The 20570-nt window shown below is 40.1% G+C and overlaps 1 protein-coding gene across 3 annotated transcripts in view; it reads right to left on the bottom strand.

Annotated features, from left to right (window-relative positions):
• LOC121733648 (SR-related and CTD-associated factor 4) overlaps positions 1 to 19847 on the bottom strand; it is a 30678-nt gene extending 10831 nt beyond the window's left edge. For 2 of the 3 annotated variants that reach the window (XM_042123962.1, XM_042123964.1), the window contains exons 1-14: positions 19685 to 19847; positions 19321 to 19611; positions 18881 to 19022; positions 18570 to 18667; positions 17844 to 18028; positions 16730 to 16811; positions 16534 to 16593; positions 16192 to 16322; positions 15712 to 15819; positions 3642 to 3748; positions 2734 to 2942; positions 2220 to 2411; positions 1283 to 1398; positions 577 to 659 (exon numbers count right to left, since the gene is read on the bottom strand). In XM_042123962.1, coding sequence (XP_041979896.1) covers positions 577 to 659; positions 1283 to 1398; positions 2220 to 2411; positions 2734 to 2942; positions 3642 to 3748; positions 15712 to 15819; positions 16192 to 16322; positions 16534 to 16593; positions 16730 to 16811; positions 17844 to 18028; positions 18570 to 18667; positions 18881 to 19022; positions 19321 to 19611; positions 19685 to 19720 — 1840 coding nt within the window. In that variant the 5' untranslated portion in view covers positions 19721 to 19847. The remainder of the gene's footprint in view (positions 1 to 576; positions 660 to 1282; positions 1399 to 2219; positions 2412 to 2733; positions 2943 to 3641; positions 3749 to 15711; positions 15820 to 16191; positions 16323 to 16533; positions 16594 to 16729; positions 16812 to 17843; positions 18029 to 18569; positions 18668 to 18880; positions 19023 to 19320; positions 19612 to 19684) is intronic. The other variant, XM_042123963.1, reaches the window with a different exon arrangement.
• Between the last annotated feature and the right edge of the window lie 723 nt (positions 19848 to 20570).

Below are 20570 nucleotides of genomic sequence, written 5' to 3'. Positions count from 1 at the left end.
TAGCATTTAGCATCTTTTCATTTTTATTCATTTACAATTATAGAAACATTTGTTTTTGTAGATGGAATATAATTTATTACATTTTGTTTTTTTTTTGTTTTCTTGTAAAAAAAACCCGTAGCAAGGAACATGAAAACTGTCACCCATATCATCTTAGAACGCACAAACTATAATTTGTACTCGGCAATAGTTTTACATACTCTAAGAGGCAGTCCACACGTCGACGTAGCGCTGCCGTTGCGTTGTTTTACATACAAATAAATAACCAAGGTGTTCACATGGCGCGCTGTGTCGTCGCAACGTACACAGGACGGACAGCCGCCCCCGAAACGAAGCGGGAGGGGGGGGGGGGGGGGGGGGGGGGGGTTTGACGTTAAGACTGCTTCGTAATAACGCTGCGATGACGCACCGCCCGTGTGGCCGGCTATGCATCAAACGGCAGCGCTGCGTCGACGCAACGCTGACACAACGCGCCGTTTGGACTGGTTAAGTTCGTGTTTGTAAAATCAAGCATAAAAACTATAATTTTCAAGTCTGTACAAATTAGATAAGAAATTGCGGACTTAAAGTATTTACCGGGCACTCCTGTAGGTATGCTGGGTGGTCTCATCCCAGGCGGCATGCCCGGAGCCATGCCTGGCGGTATGCCCGGTGTGAGCCTGTAACACAAATTGTCACTGTTATATTATACTGTTAGTACGCACAGTAATATTATAACTGCGAAAGTATCTGTTTGTCTGTTACCTCTTCACGCCCGAACCGCCGAACCGATTTTGCTGTTCGTTATGGGGATACTTTGAGTCCCGAGAAAGGACGTAGGACACTTTTTATCCCGGAAAATTTTATGATTTCCTAAACGCATTTGGAGCAACTAAGTTGCTGGCGTCATCTGGTCATAATATATTTTTAAAATAAGATTGGTTACATGTTTCCTAAGTGAACAAATAAACTTTTCCCGACCGAGTTTAAAAGCAAGTGCAGTTGCGGCGTTACGGTGGGGCGACGCTGGGCGACCGCCCAGGGCGCCGGATAAACAGGGGGCGCTGAAGGCAAATAAAAGGGTCGCCAATTTTTTCAAAAATACCAGCATCCCGGACTCCGAAGAAGACTCCGGACGAGCCAGGGCGCTGAAAGTGCCAAAACCGGCACAGAGCAAGGTAACTGTTAAGGTTTTTTTATTATTTTTTTTTTTATTTATGTAATTTGGGGCCGTCTATGAGCTATTCGCCCATATCCTTTTTTTGCTATCTTTGTATAATATAATTGTTAAGTTTAATGTTACCCAGGAGGCGGCAGGCGAGGCACGGGCAGCGGCACGGCAGGCGGCGCGAGCGGCAGCGGCGCGCCCATCGGCCCCATGCCCACCATCATCACGTTGTCACTAGCCTTCGGCAGGATCTAAGGGAGATAAACACAAATAAAACACTATTTTACGTGCACTTTTTCCACTATATTAATTAATGATAAATTTTAATAATTTCATTATAAACTTTAATCGATTCATCATCAGGTGTCACACTTGATGATAATTTGTTATAATTAGTACCATCTTAATGCAGCGGTTCGCGGCTTTTATCTTTCAGCGACAAGTAAAAGCAGTAATGAAAAAAAAATGCATTTTGATTTTATTTCTCACTTTTACAGTCAACCTAAATCTAGCAACATTGACAGATGTTGTTAGGTTTGTGGTTTAAGCTTGGTAGATGTTGTAAATGCAGATGGATTTTAATGTATTGACAGAGTGTGCCAGACAATTATTATTAGTTATTACACATGTACACATACATAGTCTCGATAAGCAACCTTCTTCCTAGCGCTGTTGGGTGAAATTGAAACCAGAAAATCAAAAAATGCGCCCTTCGGGTATCCGCATTATCCGGTTTCAAGGTCCTTCGTAGAGTAAGTATTGAGCTGACTTAGGCCATGCCCACTCACTCGCGTCTTTCCCTTCTACACTAGTTCACAACCAATGGTCCGTGGGCCACCAGTGGTCCACACGAGCCAAAACACGGTATGGACACCATGTACGGATAACCATGAAGAAGATGCACGGTCAAAACATTAATACTAAACTTACAAGCTATTAACTATAATTTTTGATTTTGATTTAAAATACCAAAGGTGTCTTTATATTATGTAATTATCCTTTTGATTTTTTTTTAATTTTAGGATGATTATTACAGTTTATTTTTGTTGATCATAAAAAAGTTGGGATATACCCGGGGTGGCAACCACGGTGGCAGGGTCTCCTCGTCCACCGCGCCGCCGTCCTCGAGCGCGTCGAGCGACAGCGCGCCGAGCCGCCAGCGCGCGTGTAGCGCCGCCCACGGCAGGTACGCCACGCCCAGCCCCGCCTCCCAATAGTCCGCCCACTCGCGCCCCTTCACGCCCTTGCCCGCCGCCCATGCTACCTGCAATAACATTAAAAAAAAACTAAATAATATAAAAAACTAAAATGTCACTAAAACAAGAGGTTTGCCAACTAATTGGCACTTAGATTTTTATATTAACAAGTAGAGATACAACTTGTAAGTATTCAAGATTCTTCTTAATTATCTGCTGCACCTTACGTTTATTGTATTTATACTATATGTATTTATACTTATTTGTGTAAATAATTTTTCAAGTACTGGGGTGGGGCTTTCAAACATTTTCCCCATTGTCTTATAACGAAAGCTAGACAGTTGATCAGACACTTCCTGAGCTCAAATTGCTTTACAACTTCACACATACCGTTATTTCTTTCGAGTGCAGCTTATGTTTGTCCAGTTTCGCCTTAGCCCGCGCCGCGTCTCGCCTCCTCTCCATGACGACAAACGCGCAGCCACGCGGCGCGACCACGTCAATGGAGGCCACGCCCCCAAACGCGCCGAACAGATCTGATAGCTCTTCGGGCGTGGCCAACTTGGAGAGGTGGCCCACCCATAGCGTAGTGCTGCACACTGTAATGAGAAAAGTTAGTTGTGTTATCATCACAGCATCATCAAAGCTCAACAAAGAGATAACATGTACGTTTGCGACATGAAACTGATGTTGCTTTGCACTAAATAACGCACTTAAGAGTGCATGCGATTCAAGTGGTCTAGTATGAATATCATCTACATTCTACAGTATATTATTTATAATATTGTTGTAAGTTGTAACGATACAGTTTCATTTTCGTAGTAGATAAGTATTGTTTAGCCACAGCCCACAGCACTAATTCAACTTGTCAGCAGACAAAAATTTCACTGACCTATTGCTACAGGATAAAAGCGTAATAGCAATATTATTATGCGCAAGTGAAAGAGACAAGTATCATTGAACAAATTAATAATAACTATGGACGCTTCTCACCACGTCAGTCTGGCCCCGTGCTAAGTACCTGAACTTGTGTTATGGGTACCAGACAACGGAAATATATTTATTACTTTTATAGTATACATATTTAAGATTTTTATTATATTATACACATATTTAATACACATCCATGACCCAGGAACTTTGAACCCGCGACCCCCGGCTTGAGCTACCAACATAACAGCCCACCAACTGAGCCACGGAGGTCGTCAAATTATAAGAATTCCTTTGTTTTAAACGACAGAACTTCACTTATGACCGTCTGCAATATTATTTAATGCCAAGTCACAATACTGACTCACCACTTAGATTTTCCTTCTTGATGGGAGGCAGTCCTTTTTTCTCTCGTTCCCGTTGTTTCTCCTTTTCGGCTTCTCTCTCTTTGTGACTTTTTTCTCTATCTTTGTCCCTGAAAAAGTAAAAATTTATTTACAGAATTTATTTTTTAAACAAACAAATAAATGATTGTATTGTTCAGTAAATAAGAATTTTTACGAGCTTTAAAAAGCATCCATACTCGTTCTTGTTGTTAAAGTTTAGTTACTTTATAATTAGAAAAGGATTAAAGATTTATTTTTTTAAAGTATAATAATATAGTTGTTTTTATGATTAAAGGGTCACTTATTAATAGTGTCCGACCGAAACTGATTTTTCGGCCGAAACCGAAACCTAAACCGAACTTTCGGCCATACTCTCAGTTTCGGCCGAAACCGAAACTTGGTAAAACTTTTAAAATTACGATTATTTACTGAAATTTATATAAATTACAACTTTTTAAACTAGTACCACATTGAATTTTTTACTTTTTGCGACATTTCTAAAAATTAATATTATTAACCTTGGACTTGAATACGAGTATGTTCCCTAGAAACTTTTTTGTACTATATTCCGTTTTTATACGATTCCAGGTAGGTGCGATTTCACCAAAGGAATTAAACGCGCTTAGCGCACACTAAACCGGTTCTAAACATATAAACATACTAGCTGTTGCCCGCGACTCCGTCCGCGTGGACTTCAGTTTATAAAGCGCGATGTCAATAAAATTGGTGTTAAAAGCTTTTATAAAAAAATCCTGGTACCCCTTAAATCAATACAGCTGTGCAGTGTGCACACAATAAGTATTTCATTTTTTATATTAAACTTTATATTTTATGCCAAATTTTAAAGCTTATTTAGCCCCCCAATTACACAACTTTACCCATAAACTATTTATCATTGATAGGTTTAAGGTTACGTCACTGCACAGATAAAGTACTGAGTTTTTTAATACCGTAGAATAGATATAACAATCGAAAAAAATCGTAACTTAAATGTAAGATGATACCACCTCTTATAGAAAGACTTTTGAGCAAGCGTCAGCGCGATATAGAGGACGCACGGCGCCATCTATTATGAATTTTTTGAACTAACTTAATTTGAACAAATTTACGCATTTTCACCCCCTGACAACCCTTTTTTCCAGTAAAAAGGTAGCCTATGTCCTTTCTCAGGCTTTAGACTATCTGTATACAAAATTTCATTACAATCGGTTCGGTAGTTTTAGCGTTTGGCGTGAAAGCGAGACTGACAGACAGACAGACAGACAGAGATACTTTCGCATTTATAATATTAGTATAGATTATGTGCACACTGCACAGCTGTTTTTGGGTATTTTGATTAATTAAGGGCTGCGCTACACCGGAATGGCAGCGGCGAGGCGAGCACTTTCAGCGCTGCCATTCCGGTGTAACGCGGCCCTAAGGGGTACCACTTACCAGGGTTTTAAAAAGTTTTTAAATTTGACACAAATTTTGTTGACACCGCGCGCTATAAACTAAAGTCCACGCGGACGAAGTCGCGGGCAACAGCTAGTAACTAATAAGTATGATTAGTTCTATGTTACAATGAAGTAAAAAATAAAACGCCATCTGTTGAATTGTATTAGAACTAAAATGTTCATTGCATCGATATATTTCTGGATTTTTTATAATATTATACATAAAATATATTTAAGTAAAAAATAAAACGCCATCTGTTTTCATATATTAGAATTAAAATGTTGATTGCATTGATATATTTTCTGGATGGAAGATAGGCCAACACGGTACACTTGATCTCCTTTATTTTAGAGCGCCTTCTGTTGTCAACTTGTCACATATATTAGAAATGCAGTGTATAAGATAAGATAGATTGATTATTATTATACCAAGTGATAATATTATTAAACATAATATTCTAACGTATTAAAAACTATAAACAAAAACATAATAACTAATAAGTATGATTAGTTCTATGTTACAATGAAGTAAAAAATAACACGCCATCTGTTGAATCGTATTAGAACTAAAATGTTCATTGCATCGATATATTTCTGGATTTTTTATAATATTATACATAAAATATATTTAAGATTTTTGAAATATTATTTTAATTCACATCCAAGACCCAGGAACATTGAAAACTTTTTGTTCCGCCTGCGGGACTCGAACCCAGGACCCCCGGGATGAGCGCTGGCCACGCGCAATGCGAATTAATTTTCATCGATATTTTCATGGAAATAAGATATTTTCCCACATCAAAATGTAGCCTATGTCCTTTCTCAGACTCTAGAATAACTGTATACAAAATTTCATTGCAATCAGTTCAATAGTTTTGGCGTGAAAGCGAGACAGACAGACAGACAGAGATACTTTCGCATTTATAATATTAGTATGGAGTATGGATTTTAAATAACACTCAATTGCATTTCACCAACATAAACTTCAAGCAAATCCAATTTTTATCCCAATATTCGAGTTTTAACTTCATAAAAAACCTTTAAATCTTGTCAGTGTCGTGTCATGACAGATCGAAAAACATGGACAAAAAAATTGTTAAGATGACAGTTTTCACAGATGCGTTATTTAGCTTATTTATCGTTTTTTGCCATTTTATTAATAAAACAACGTGACAAGGCTCCAAGATGATAAAAACATATAAAAATCATCGCGTGACGTAACGTAAACTTAGATTAATTAAAGACGAATAAAAGAAGAATGTAAAATCTATTTGAAACAAACGAGATTTACGTCGCGATAATATAAAGGCGTTTATTGTTCAATGAGAACTTAGTTTAATAAAACGAAGTTTTAAGTGTGATTGGTGAAATTCCCCTTAATGTATTACAACGAAGGATTACCCAAGAAACAAGAGCAGAAGTTATTTCAAGTAATTTTATTTAGGTGCGATATTATCACCTAAAAATAGAACGGATACACTAAAACGGTTCTAAACGTATAAACGCGTTTATAGCACCAAATTGCATTTCACCAACATAACTTTCACAGCAAATCCAAGTTTTATCTTCAAAACGTCCAATGTTGTACAGTTAAACTTCATAAAAGCCGCTAAAGTCCTGTAAGTGTAGTGTAATGGCGAATCGAAAATCATAGACGTCAATCATAAATGTCAAGATGATAGTTTTGATAGATGCGTTTAGGTAGTTTATGTATCATTTCTTGCATTTTTGTTGATAAAATAACGTAACTAGATTCCAAAATGATAAAACAATGTAAAATCATCACGTGACGTCACATAAACTCAGATTTATTAATCGCGATTAAAAGAAGATTATGAAATCCATTTGAAACAAGACGAGATTTACATCCCCGTAGGAACGCGTTCTATGAGAACTAAGTTTTATATAATGAAGTTGTGTGATTGGTGAAATCCTCCCTTAGACATTAACGACGTAGTACTGAAAACACAATCAATTGCAGTATATTATTTTTATGGGAAACATGGACACGACCGCGGTTGAAGTTCAAAACGAAATTACTAAGCAAACTTGCAGTTGACGTCACATTTTTTTTTGCGCCAGAAGGCGTTTTGCCACTATATACAATATACTGAGGGCCGCAAGAATGAAGCTAACGGGAAAGTGGGCTAGATAAGATTCTAGCAGGGTTGGAACGGTCTAACAGATTGCGTGTCCGTAGTTAAAAGTTAATTTTAAATATTTAAATAAAACGCGTGGTAAAAGAAAAAGAGTGAGACGAGATGATTTACTAGATAAATCTTGTAAGATATATCCTAATATATCATATAATGTCACAGTCAAACAAAATTTTTAAGTAAATAAAGTTCATACACAATAAAATCAATTTAAAATAGCATTTACTAAATCGTTCGTTTGGGAAACATTGTTAAAATAGCACGTAATTTGCCAACAGTTATGTATATTAAAAAGGCCTGCGTTTTTCGTAGAAATAAAATTCTATAATATAATTTCGATAACAATAAGTTAAGACAATTTAATGAAAATAAAACGAATTGCTAATTATTGATTTGGGACTAATCTGAAAAACATAATCTCAAAACACGATTAAATAGATGGTGGCGAACTGAGCCGGGGCCTCGCTGACAAGCAAGCACGAGTTAACTGCGAAGTTTACTGAACAACGCATGAGTTTCGGCGGGGCCGAAAGTTTCGGCTATATTTTGGCCGAAACCGAAACTAAGGCCGAAACTAGATTTTTTGGCCGAAATTGGCCGAAACCGAAAGTTCGGTCGGTCACTACTTATTAATGATCTTCTGAATGCAGGGCCGTAGCTAGGGGGGGGCATAGTGGGGCAATGCCCTACCTTAAAATCACAATGCCCTACCTTAAAAATACCAATAATCGGCCAAGTGCGAGTCGGACCCGCGCACGAAGGGTTATACCGCGCACGTACCGTTATAGAGCAAAAATAGTATGGGACCTACCTATCTACCTAACCCTTAAATATATATTTTTTAACTTTTATTATTATTTATTAAATTACATATAAGTATTATTAAGGCCTTTGTGAAAATTTTAAAGTGCCTACCTGCTGTCATCATTGATAGTTAAGCAAAAAATGTTAGAAAAATCACGTTTGTTGTATGGGAGCCCTCCTTAAATATTTAATTTATTTTGTTTTTAGTATTTTTTGTTATAGCGGCAACAGAAATACATAATCTGTGAAAATTTCATTTCTCTAGCTATTACCGTTCTTGAGTTACAGCCTGGAAACAGACGGACAGACGGACAGACGGACAGACATCGAAGTCTCAGTAAATAGGGTCCCGTTTTTACCCTTTGGGTACGGAACCCTAAAAAGGAAGACCTAAAGGACTTGCATTACAGGTATTAGACAACAGAAATATACTTTATTCTTATATAAACTATACTGTTACGTGCTAGGGTTCGAGGATTTGGAGAGAAAGACCTGGTGACTCTCTTGAAGACTTTATTAACACTGCACTAAACACTAGGTCACAACACTTAGCACTAAGTCCAAACACAAATCACTGTCCTAGGTCGTAGCCAAGTCGCAGGTTTCACTGGTTCACTCACTATTGATCACTCCGAAATCGCCTTGATGAAAACTCGAAACGAACTGAATTGCCGGGTCTGCCTGCGGCTCTTTTTATATGGCGAGACGAATTCCAGAAATTTCCCGATTTCACGTAGACAAGTAAACAACCGTGGGAAATTTCTAGTAGGCTCGGGAATGTGCCACAATAAAACTGCCGTCCTTGCGATAAGTGCAGTAAGTTGAATTTAATTTAGACCTTATGGACTCAGTCATAAGGTCTAAATTCAAACACGCTAACAAATAAAGGGTAAACACGTAAACAAACATTGGACCTTTTTAGAAGGTTCGAGTATGTACTTGCGCACCACGTGTCCGTATACCATGTACCGTAACACTACTCCCCTCTTAGAGATGCTCGTCCCGAGCATCATTGTTACTGCCATGGTATCGCGCCAGACGATCTATGTGTACCACTTTGAATGTCCCTCTTGGTTGCTTTTGAATCCTGTAAGTCACATCGTTCAATCGGGTAACCACTTTGTATGGGCCGTCCCACTTGGTCTGCAACTTTGGAGATTTGCCTTTTCGGCGAGTTGGGTTATGCAGCCACACCAGTGACCCTTCTTCGAAGCCGCTTGTATTCGATTTCCGGTCGTATCTGGTCTTCATGTTCTCACTTGACTGTAACCCATTTTCCCGAACCATGGCGTGTATATAGCGCCAATCTTTTCCCTTAAATCGCAGACATAATCTGGTACGGTCTTCGGTTCCTCCGGTGACCCTCCTGTCAAGAGGTCTACTGGTACTCGCAGTTCTCTACCGTAATTGACATACGCCGGGGTAGCTTTTATGCTCTCATGCTCGGCGGTACGGTATGACAGAAGGAAGAGCGGTATATACTTGTCCCAGTCCTTTTGTTTGTCATCTACCAATTTCGCCAAATGCCTCTCAAGGGTCTGGTTAAATCTCTCAACCATTCCATCAGACTGTGGATGGTACGCGGTGGTCCTCGTTTTATGCATTCCCAAAATTCTGCACACTTCCTGGAAGACCTGCGATTCGAAATTCCTGCCCTGATCAGAATGGATTTCCAGAGGCACACCAAACCGAGATATCACTTCTTCGACTAATTTAGAAGCGACTGTTGTAGCTTCTTGGTTTGGTATGGCAAACACTTCGGGCCATTTGGTGAAGTAATCCATGACGACCATAAAATACTTGTTTCCCGATTCCGTCACGGGAAATGGCCCAGCTACGTCAACTGCGATTCGTTCCCACGGTGCGCCAACGTTATACAAGCGCAGGCTCCCACGGCTCCTTGTCTGTGGTCCCTTCACTGCAGCGCAAGTAGTGCATTTGCGGCACCAATCCTGTACATCGTCTCGACAATGTAACCAGTAGAATCGTTCTCGCACTTTTGTTAACGTCCTCTTTACTCCTAGATGACCTCCTGATACGCCATCATGCATTTCACGGAGAACATCCGGTACTCTCGTTCTTGGGACAACTATCTGAAGATGGAACTCTCTGCCGTTGGTCTTCTCCCATTTCCGGTAGAGTATTCCGTTTTGAAGTATCAGGCTGTCCCATTGCGCCCAGTACGCCTTAGTGACAGCGCCAGTGGGTGCAACCTCACTCCAGATTGGTTTTTCATCACCCCGTTTCTTCCATGTGATGATGTGCCGAAGGTCGTCATCTGTTTCTTGAGCCTCCCTCATAGCATCATTCTCCCATGGGCCCAAAGGACTTGTTTTCGTTAACTTTAATGTTACTTCATTAGATTCCTGCTTAACACAATGTTTGCAGTCTTCCGGACACGGCCTTCGCGAAAGTGCGTCGGCATTCCCATGTGCCTTTCCGCTGCGGTGTTCCGTCTTGAAGTCATACTCCTGGAGTTGTTCAATCCATCGAGCTACTTGGCCTTCTGGGTTCTTGAATTGTAGTAGCCACTTCAAGGCTGCGTGATCAGTTCGCAGTAAAAACTGTCTGCCGATGAGATACTTGCTGAAATGTTGTAGCGTCTTTACGACAGCCAAGAGTTCTCTTCTTGTCACACAGTAGTTTCTCTCTGGCTTAGATAAAGATTTGCTGAAATATGCAATTACAACTTCTCTTTCACCCTGTTTTTGAGATAACACCCCTCCAATGGCTGTGTTGCTTGCGTCCGTGTCGACTATAAACTGACCTTCAGGTTGTGGATACCCCAGGATTGGTGTTTCACACAGATGTTTCTTTAGTTTCTGAAAAGAATCTTCGGAAGTCTCGTCCCAAATAAACTGTCGTTTATCTTCTGTCAGCCGATGTAATGGCTTGGCTATCTCTGAGAATCCCTTAACAAAACGCCTGTAGTAGGAGCATAGGCCAAGAAATGCCCGTACTTCGGTTTTGTTCTTAGGGGTTGGCCAATTTTGGACTGCTTCTAGTTTCTCCGGGTCCGTCTGAATTCCATCACTGGAGATAACATGGCCGAGATAGTTCACCTTACTCCTGAATAAACGACACTTTTTCGGATTCAACTTTAACTTGGCCCCCTCTATTTTGGCGAAAACTCGTTCTAAGTTTCGCAAATGGTCCTCGAAGTCGCGGCCAACAATGATGACGTCATCCAAGTAGACTAAGCAAGCCTCTCCAACTAAGCCTGCCAGTACACACTCCATGAGTCGCTCAAATGTGGCAGGTGCGTTGCACAATCCAAAGGGCATGACGTTAAACTGCCATAGACCTTTACCGGTGGAGAACGCTGTCTTCTCCTTGTCTTTTGGATGAATTTCCACCTGCCAGTATCCAGATTTCAGGTCCAGGGTCGAGAACCATTTCATGCCACTCAAGGTATCCAGAGTGTCGTCGATTCGAGGTAATGGATAGCTGTCCTTCTTAGTGACATCATTGAGACGTCTGTAGTCCACACAAAATCTTGTGCTGCCATCTTTCTTCTTCACTAATACAACTGGTGAGCACCACGGACTTGCAGACGGTTCAATTATCTTATTCCTTCTCATGTCCTCCAAAAGGCCTTCAACTTCTTTTTCCTTTGCAATGGGTATCCGTCTTGCTCGTTGACGAATTGGGTTCTCGCTTCCGGTATCTATCCTGTGCTGAACCATCGACGTTCTTCCAAGGTCGCCTTCCTGACTGGAGAAGATATTCGCGTGGCGTTGTAAAAACTTCTTAGCTTTCATGCCCTGCGAATAAGTCAGATTACTCTTGCAGTCATCGAGTAGCTCAGTCACTATTCCATAGTTGCTGGTGTTTGCTGAGTCTGAGCCTGTGATCGAACTACACTTTCTCATCCAGACAACTTCCTCGCACTTTCCAATGACGTCACCTTTGTTCAAGCAGATCTCGCGATCAGCAAGATTCAGAACCCTGACCACAGCATTACTGCTTCCACTAACAAGGGTTCTCGCCGTCATCAGTTTTTGCGCTGATGTCTTGGTAGGTGTGTCTTCGATCAACACGCATCTATTCAACTTCTTCTTTCCAGCTGGCGGTAGTTTCACCAGCACCCGAGCTTCCGCACGTCCAGGTATTATGACTTTCTTTACACATTCAACTTTCCCGCAGGCGCCTCCAAGGATGAAAATTTCTTCTTCACCACACTTGAAAACTCCGTCAGCGACATTAATTCTGCAGTTGTGCTTCTTCATGAAATCCAAACCCAAGATGCAATCATCCATAATCTCAGCCACGATAACGTCATGAGGGTATGAGGACTCCCCCACATTCATCGTAACTGACATTTCTCCCAGGACGGGTATTGGCTGACCGGAGGCGGTAAGAAGCCGACAGTTAATTCTCCTCTTGTGCCTCCTTGCGGCTTTTATCAAATTTGGGTTCACTATTGTTCTAGAGGCTCCTGTGTCTAGAGTCATTTTGCAGTCCATCCCGTTAATAGTCCCCTGAATCACAAGACTGTTCCCGCTGCATGCTTGGGAGATAACAGTTATCGGGGCTTCCTCCGTGTCAGCCAGCACTCGCCCCTTAGTCCTGGCTTTTATTCGTTTCCCTGATCCCGGGCAGGGAACGAGGCCCCTTGTTTTTGCAGCTCCTCCATTTGTTCCAGACGTTCCTCGAGCATTTTCATCCTTGCCATTTGGGTCTCTTTCTGCGGGCAGTTAAGCTGAAGATGACCCCTCTCGCCGCACTTGTAGCACATGGCTCCAAAACTTTTCTTCGTGGGAGCCTTGACCTCCTTGACTTCCTCAGAGACCTCGTGGATCTTATGGGTCTGTCGTATGTCACGGCGAACAGCCTCGACTTCCAAAGCATGCGCCAATGCTTCCTTAAGCGAGGTGTGGTGACGAAGCCTCACCGCCGCTCTGACCTCCAGATCCCTGATTCCGTCGACAAATGCTTGCACAATATTCGTGTCGACCATCTTGGCGTCAGCTCCTGGGTGTGCCTTCTTGACGAGTTTTTCAATTTCCAACGCCCATTGTTGTAATCCTTCTCCTGAGCGTTGGACTCTGTCACGAAGTTGAGCACGGAACACGTGCTCCAGGTGTCGCTCCCCGTATCTGGATTCAAGGGCTTCCATCAGGTCTTTGAACCCATTTCCTGTATGTGCTTCCAGGACTGACAAGGCTTGCCCTCTGAGCGCGACAGTGAGAGCGGTCAGGCATTGTTCGTCAGTCCATCCGTTGGCAGAAGCAACCGTCTGGAATTGCTGACGATAAGCGTTCCAGGAAGTAGTACCGTCGTATGGTGGCACTTTAACTCTTGGTCCTTGTACCACTACGGAAGCTCCACTAGACGCCGCGATTCCTGTGGTTTCCAGGCGCACTACTTTCTTCTGTAGTTCAGTGAGGCCGGTTTTCACATTTTCCACATCCACTCCTAACCCGGTAACGCGTTCGTCCATTACGTCGACATCTTTACGAAGCTTAGTCACCGTGTCACTGACATCCTTTATGGCCAGAAGCGCTTTCTCTTGGAGGTCCTTTTGTTGCTCTTGAGACTCCTGCAAAGCGCCGAGCTTGCGGTCTTGTGACTCCTGCAAAGCGCCGAACTTGCGGTCTTGTGCCTCTCGAATCGCTCTGATTTCAGCCCTTTGCAGCTCCATTAATTCAATTAAACTTTCTAAATGAAGGGCCACTTGGGGGGCTGTAGGAGCTACGGGTGGGGCCTGGTGAGCGGGGCCAGTGGGCGTGGCCTGAGTGGGCGTGGCCTGGTGGGCGGAGCCAGTGGGCGTGGCCATGTCCAAAGTGGGCGGAGCCAGAGGGGCGTGGCCAGTGGGCGTGTCCCGGTGGGCGGAGCCAGTGGGCGTGGCTTCATCCAAAGTGGGCGGATCCTGGTAGGCGTGGCCAGTGGGCGGAGCCATGTGGGCGGGGCCAGTAGGTGGGGCCTGTCCCTCAGTGGGCGGAGCTTGGTCCCCAGTGGGTGTGGCCTCCGCAACTCCTCTCTCGGAGTCAATGGCAGCAGCTCGCTGCGCCCTTGTCCTGACACTCCCCTTGAAGTCCTCTCTCGGAGTCAATGGCATCTCCAAATCGCACTTCTGACACCAGTTGTTACGTGCTAGGGTTCGAGGATTTGGAGAGAAAGACCTGGTGACTCTCTTGAAGACTTTATTAACACTGCACTAAACACTAGGTCACAACACTTAGCACTAAGTCCAAACACAAATCACTGTCCTAGGTCGTAGCCAAGTCGCAGGTTTCACTGGTTCACTCACTATTGATCACTCCGAAATCGCCTTGATGAAAACTCGAAACGAACTGAATTGCCGGGTCTGCCTGCGGCTCTTTTTATATGGCGAGACGAATTCCAGAAATTTCCCGATTTCACGTAGACAAGTAAACAACCGTGGGAAATTTCTAGTAGGCTCGGGAATGTGCCACAATAAAACTGCCGTCCTTGCGATAAGTGCAGTAAGTTGAATTTAATTTAGACCTTATGGACTCAGTCATAAGGTCTAAATTCAAACACGCTAACAAATAAAGGGTAAACACGTAAACAAACATTGGACCTTTTTAGAAGGTTCGAGTATGTACTTGCGCACCACGTGTCCGTATACCATGTACCGTAACAATACATTATATAGTTAAGATTTTTATTATACCTTTAAAAACTTTAAATACTAATGGTATTTCTGGCCTTTGAAAAAAAAAGAACAATAAAAGTTGATCTGAACGAAGTTCTTCGCAATTTTAATAATATGGCGAATCGTAGAATTCAGCTGTTTTAAATATTTTATGTTATTTTATTATTAATTATTATTTTAATAAGTTTGCAGAAACAATAATAATCTAAATATATTTTTAGTCGTATCTATTGACTCGTATCACCCAACCCAACAATTAATTATTATTTCCTCACTCTCACTCACACGTGGATCTCTACATCCAGAAGTTTAACCATATTGTTCGCTTGTTCTTTGTAATTGAGGATTTAATAATATGTAGTTCTTAGATATAGTGCTCATGCTTTGTCACAGATTTTTTTTAAGTATCTAAGAATAACTATTGAATGAATTGAATACATCATTGACTAAATAATTGAATAGAGATAAATCAAAACAACAAATACTAAAAACAAAATAAAATCAATATTTAAGGATTCGTGTTTTTTGGCCTTTTTTTGCTGCATATTGATATTAATGGCAACAGTAGGCACTGGACATTTTTGCGAAATCACTTAATTAATTAATACTACAATTAAAATAGCATTTATATTTAAAGGGGGCTCAATTATAAAAAACACAATTTTGGCCTATTTTTTATCTACAACGGTACGAAACCCTTCGTGCACGAATCCGACTCGCACTTGACCGATTTTTTTTGCTTCCACCCTACCTGTAACCGACGCTGCCCTACCTCAAATTTGACTCTAGCTACAGCCCTGTCTGAATGTGTTACTGAGCGTTGATCTCGAAAACAGCTCAATTGATTTCGCTTATTATTTTTTGTTGTGTTTGTAGGCTTCTTCTTGTTAAGACAATTGGCGCTTGCCAATGGCACAACTGCATACAACTGCAGCCGTCAACACTTGTCGCAAGTACCGTTCGTCTGTAAGAAGCCTTTGTCAGAGAATAGCTCATAAGAGGAAAACTGATAAAATTACATGGAAATTACATACCGGTCCCTCTCTCGTCCGTGGCGGCGTCGCGGCGAGCGACTGCGCGACCGGCGGCGGCGACGCGGCGATCTCGACCGCGAGCGATGACGACGCACCGGTGAAGGTGACCTGCAAACATATTGATCACTTTATAACGTGAACGCTTTGCGACGTAACAAGTCGTTTAGCGAGATAAGAGATGGACAATATAATAAATTAGATGACGCCCGCTACTCCGTTTAACGAAATTAGTTTATCGCGCGGGAACCGTAAATTTTTCCAGTATAAAAAGTATCCTATGTCCTTTCTCGGGAATTGAGGGAATTGAAAGTATCATTTTAATCTTTATAATATTGAATTTGATTAAGCTTTTTAATGGCAAAATTCGGCGGTTTCTTCGTGATAATTAAATTTCGGCACTACCAAGTTGTTGGCAACGTCTATCTATGTTAAATAAAAGGAATTAGAGTATGTATTATATATTATAGTAACAATATTCACCTGGAGTCATTAGCGTCTGGTATCTCAATAACCTGTGGGCCGGTCTCCACAAACTCTATGTCAGACTCGTTGGCCATGTCATCCTTCGTCTCTGTAGATTTCTGCTGATCTTTCTGATTGTTTTGCAAGTTCTGAAAGAGAGTTGGTAGTTACATATTAGTTACGTAGCGTTTTCCTAAATTTAAAGAGTAAACTGGCCAGTGCCAAGTGAAGTATTGGTAGCCAATCAAATCTCCCATTGCCCTGGCCAGAATAGGCTAGGCATTTAGAACATGTTTATAATCAAAATTATATACTTTCATTCATAAAATGTAATATAATATAATACAAAACTCTACTTACTAAGAATGGATTCTGATTTTGGTTTTGCTGTGACATATCAGACATCATTGGCATTAAATTCTGAAAAGCAAGAAACATTAATTTATTAAAAATATTAGTTCAGTCAATTTATGAGATTCAAAAGTATTAGTTAGGCTTACTTATAGTAAAGTAAAGTAATAAGATGGAATTGTTGTAAACTGTAATGACTACTCACAGAAATAGGTACTCCAGTCATCATTTGCATTTGGGCTTGCAAACTCTGCAACTGCCTCATAATCTCAGGATTTGTTAATATACTGAAAAATAACAACAACAATATTAATTACACTATTACACTAATATTATAAAGGCTAAAGTTTGTGAGTTTGTATGTATGTTACTTCTTCATGTCTAAACGGTTAACGGCTGGAGCGACTTTAATAATATTTGGTATGGATTTAGTTAGTACCCTGGATTAACACAGACTATTTTTTACTGTGGAATTGCAATTTATTTTCCCTTATAAACCGCGGGTAGCATCGCGGGGCACAGCACAGCTAGTATTACATAATCTATAATATGGCTTATGTCTATTCCAAACAATAAAGGTGCATATCTAATTAATTCATCAAGCTCCATACGGTCACCGGTGACCAAGACACAATAGAAATTCTATTGCGTCTCGCTTTTCCACTATCAATGGGTTAAATCTCTTCATCTACTTATGCAAAATTTTTGCTGAATGAAGTAGGACTATACAAGAGAATCAAAGAATTTTAATCAGCCTGCTTTTATTTAGCTTTCACAATTTCCCTACAAGGCAGCCCAAAAACATCTGCCATGTCTATGTTGAAAAATATATGTATTTAAATAATCCTGCTTATAAATTAAGAAGTCAGTTTTTGTAATATTAAGGGCTTCTTTCACCACTGACTGATAAGTGCCGGATGGGCTATCCACAACTTATCTGACTGATACTCCATACTTCATCTATCACATAAGTTGCAGATAGCCTATCCGGACTTATCAGTAAGCTGGCCCCTAGACGAGCAATTTTATTGTCAATATCACATATTGCATAGTATTATTGACCGTCTAGGGTTAATATTAAACATAGAACGCCTTCAATATAATTGTTAAATAAACTGTTCAATAAAATTTAAGTGTGATATTGACAGTAAAATTACTAGTCAGGGGCCTACTAAGTGGTGAAACAGGCCATTAGTCTTTGTGTACATGTCTGATTTACCAATAATTGTTGTTTATATTCAAGTATTTTTGTCATTTTTGTGCACAATAAAGTGAATTTGTTTGTTTGTTTGTTAGTCTATTCTTCTCTAAGAGCATACCTGCCCAAAGCATCAGCAGGGTTCTGTGGCAGGTTGGTGTTCTGCGAGGAGTGCTGGTTGTGCTGCGAGTGCGAGTGCTGCGGCGGCGGGTCCGAGTTCGCGTCGTCCTCGCTCTCATACTCAAAGTCGTTGAGCAGTTTCCGGTTGAACTTGGCCACGGGTATACCGGTCGGTTCGTCCTGGAACTGAGTTACAAACTGTCAGTGGCAAGTTTTTTCTAAGGTAAAGTTGGTACAGGAATACCATAATTATGTTGATTTATGCATAGCTATTTAGCGTTTATGTTTGATTTTTTTTAAATATTATATCGAATAGTAGAATTTTTTATTTTAATTAAACCTATACAATAGATTTGTAATACTCTTTGTAAATGGTGGTACCGAGCTTAAGCTTATTGATTAAATCACATCAGTTCTCACGACACAGGTTATCCTAGTGTGAGAACTGCAGTTAATCTTTTGGTAATGTAAACAGCAAAAATGACACTTAATGTTTTTAGGAAATTTGTGTTTTTGCTGAAATAAAGAATTTTTTTATTTTTTTTTTATTTTAAATTAATGGTCAAGTCAATGACTAATGAATCACTTAGGGCCTGTTTCACCACTTCCTGATAAGTTCCAGATAGGCTATCCGGCACTTTATCAGGAAGTGGTGAAACAGGCCCTTAGTCTTGAGAAAATTAATGGCAAGTGTAAAGACCAATAAAGTATGAAATTAAGTGTTTACCTGATCTCCGCCCATAGGTGAGGAGGCATGTGGGCTGTCTTGCCGTTGTGGAGACATTTTGTTATCTGTTGAATTATGAGTTATATTTAAACTACTTCCTGTAAGCAAAATATAAATAAAATTTAACAAAAATAAACTCAAATAAACAAGAAACATAACTTTGTCAACTTATTTAGTTTATTAAAAAAAGGAACTCAGAACAATCTTTTGTTAATATAAAATTAAAATAGATGAGAGAGATAAATAAATAAATAAAAAATAATAAAAATTTCACATAAAAATGAGCAATTATTGAAAACTGAGACCACTACCATTGGCTGTGTTATTTTGCTGCTGCTGTATTTCCTGATGGAGAGGATGGTTAGGATCGGCCATATCCAGTAAAGGCTGGATAACTTCTGGGCCAAAGACATTATTCTTTTGCCATAAATTTAAAACCCTAATTATATTACGCTGAAAAATAGGAAACATATTATTAGCAAAGGAAATATTACATTACAAATGACTGATATTTCTTTTATAGCACTGCCAGGCAAATGTCACTAAGCGCTAATAAAAAATTAACATCAAGTTAACTTTTGTACCTAAATCAATAATCTAACATCAGATGATCATGGGATTCTTATTGGAGAATACTTAAGTACAGTATTTTTTAATTATACTATTAAAACAAAGCTTTTCTGTAACTTTATGTATTTTGAAAGATAACAATCCACTTTAGAATATAACCTACAATAAATGTCAAAGTTACCTTATCCTCAGGCGGGCATCGGAACAGATTGGCAAAGGTCTGTTGCATGTTTTTCGCAAATCTCGGAGCGAAGACATCCTTGTCTTGCCCGAACTGGTGCCTCGACTGTCTCACTATAGAATCTATCACGTAAAGCCCCGGAACTTTGTATTCTGGCTTGCACTTTTGTATAAACTTTTCCACACTGTGAACTACGTGCTTATAAAACTTTATGGCTTTTATAGCACCCTTGGTGATAGCACTCATCTTAGCCTTAGAGATGGGTGGCTTGTTTTCGTACAACCCGGATAGCTGAAAGATAAGAGAATTTGATGAACGCTGCCACGGTTAAACAGATATTATCCGAATTTAATGATGAAAATACCTCCGCGTTGAACGCTTTTACTTCCGGCGTATCCATTTTGTTTTATTTGCTTTTATAAATCTACGATTATTAAAATAAACTACTTAAAATTAATTAATTGCGTACGGATATACATCTTCGCGAACAAATCAACATGTTCAGAATTACAAAATGGCGATTTCAGTGCTGCCAGCTGCCACTTGCCAGTTGACGATTGTGTTGTCATTGTCTATGGAGCTGCTTTTCATCTCGTTTTTCTTAGTTTTATGGTTTTAGTAATAAAATATTATTTAATGTACATAACTTTGAACTGTTTATTAGTAGACTTTTTAGCCTTTTTAGGCATCTGTCAAGAGTCAAGACCACGTCAAGACAATGAAGACAATGACCAATGACGACAATATGTCAAATTGAAGAAGGGACAGTAAAATACTACCAAAACATGAGAAATGGCTTCGGCCTGATGAAAACTCTATTTCAGATGGATAATATAAAAGAATTGGCTTCGGTCTTCACTATCATTCATTAAATAGAGAAAACATAGAAATGGCTGTATGGGCAACGCTCCCTTTGCCTGTCCCAACCGGGACGAATTAACAAAAAAAAAATGTCTATGGAGCATGCTTTATGGTTATATTTAACCCCTGCAGCTGCAGAGTGCAGACTGCAGTCTGCACTGTTTTGTTATGTTTGTACAATAATTTGAAATTATTGTTGTTTTAGTTTACCTACGAAGCCTTCAAATGTTAAAAAACTTTATTCTTACTAGTAGGAAAGGCATAGACATAAGAAATATAGTATACTAGAGATCGCCCAGTGGTCGAAATTCGACCTTACTTGCAACGACATTAGGACTACTACCTATATTTTGTAAAAAAATATTGACTTCATCATAGTTTTTTTCAAT

The sequence above is a fragment of the Aricia agestis genome, chromosome 14, assembly GCF_905147365.1.
Source record: "Aricia agestis chromosome 14, ilAriAges1.1, whole genome shotgun sequence".
NCBI lineage: Eukaryota > Metazoa > Arthropoda > Insecta > Lepidoptera > Lycaenidae > Aricia > Aricia agestis.
Note: the sequence above shows the minus strand (reverse complement) of the source record. Positions and strands in the feature narration are given on the sequence as shown.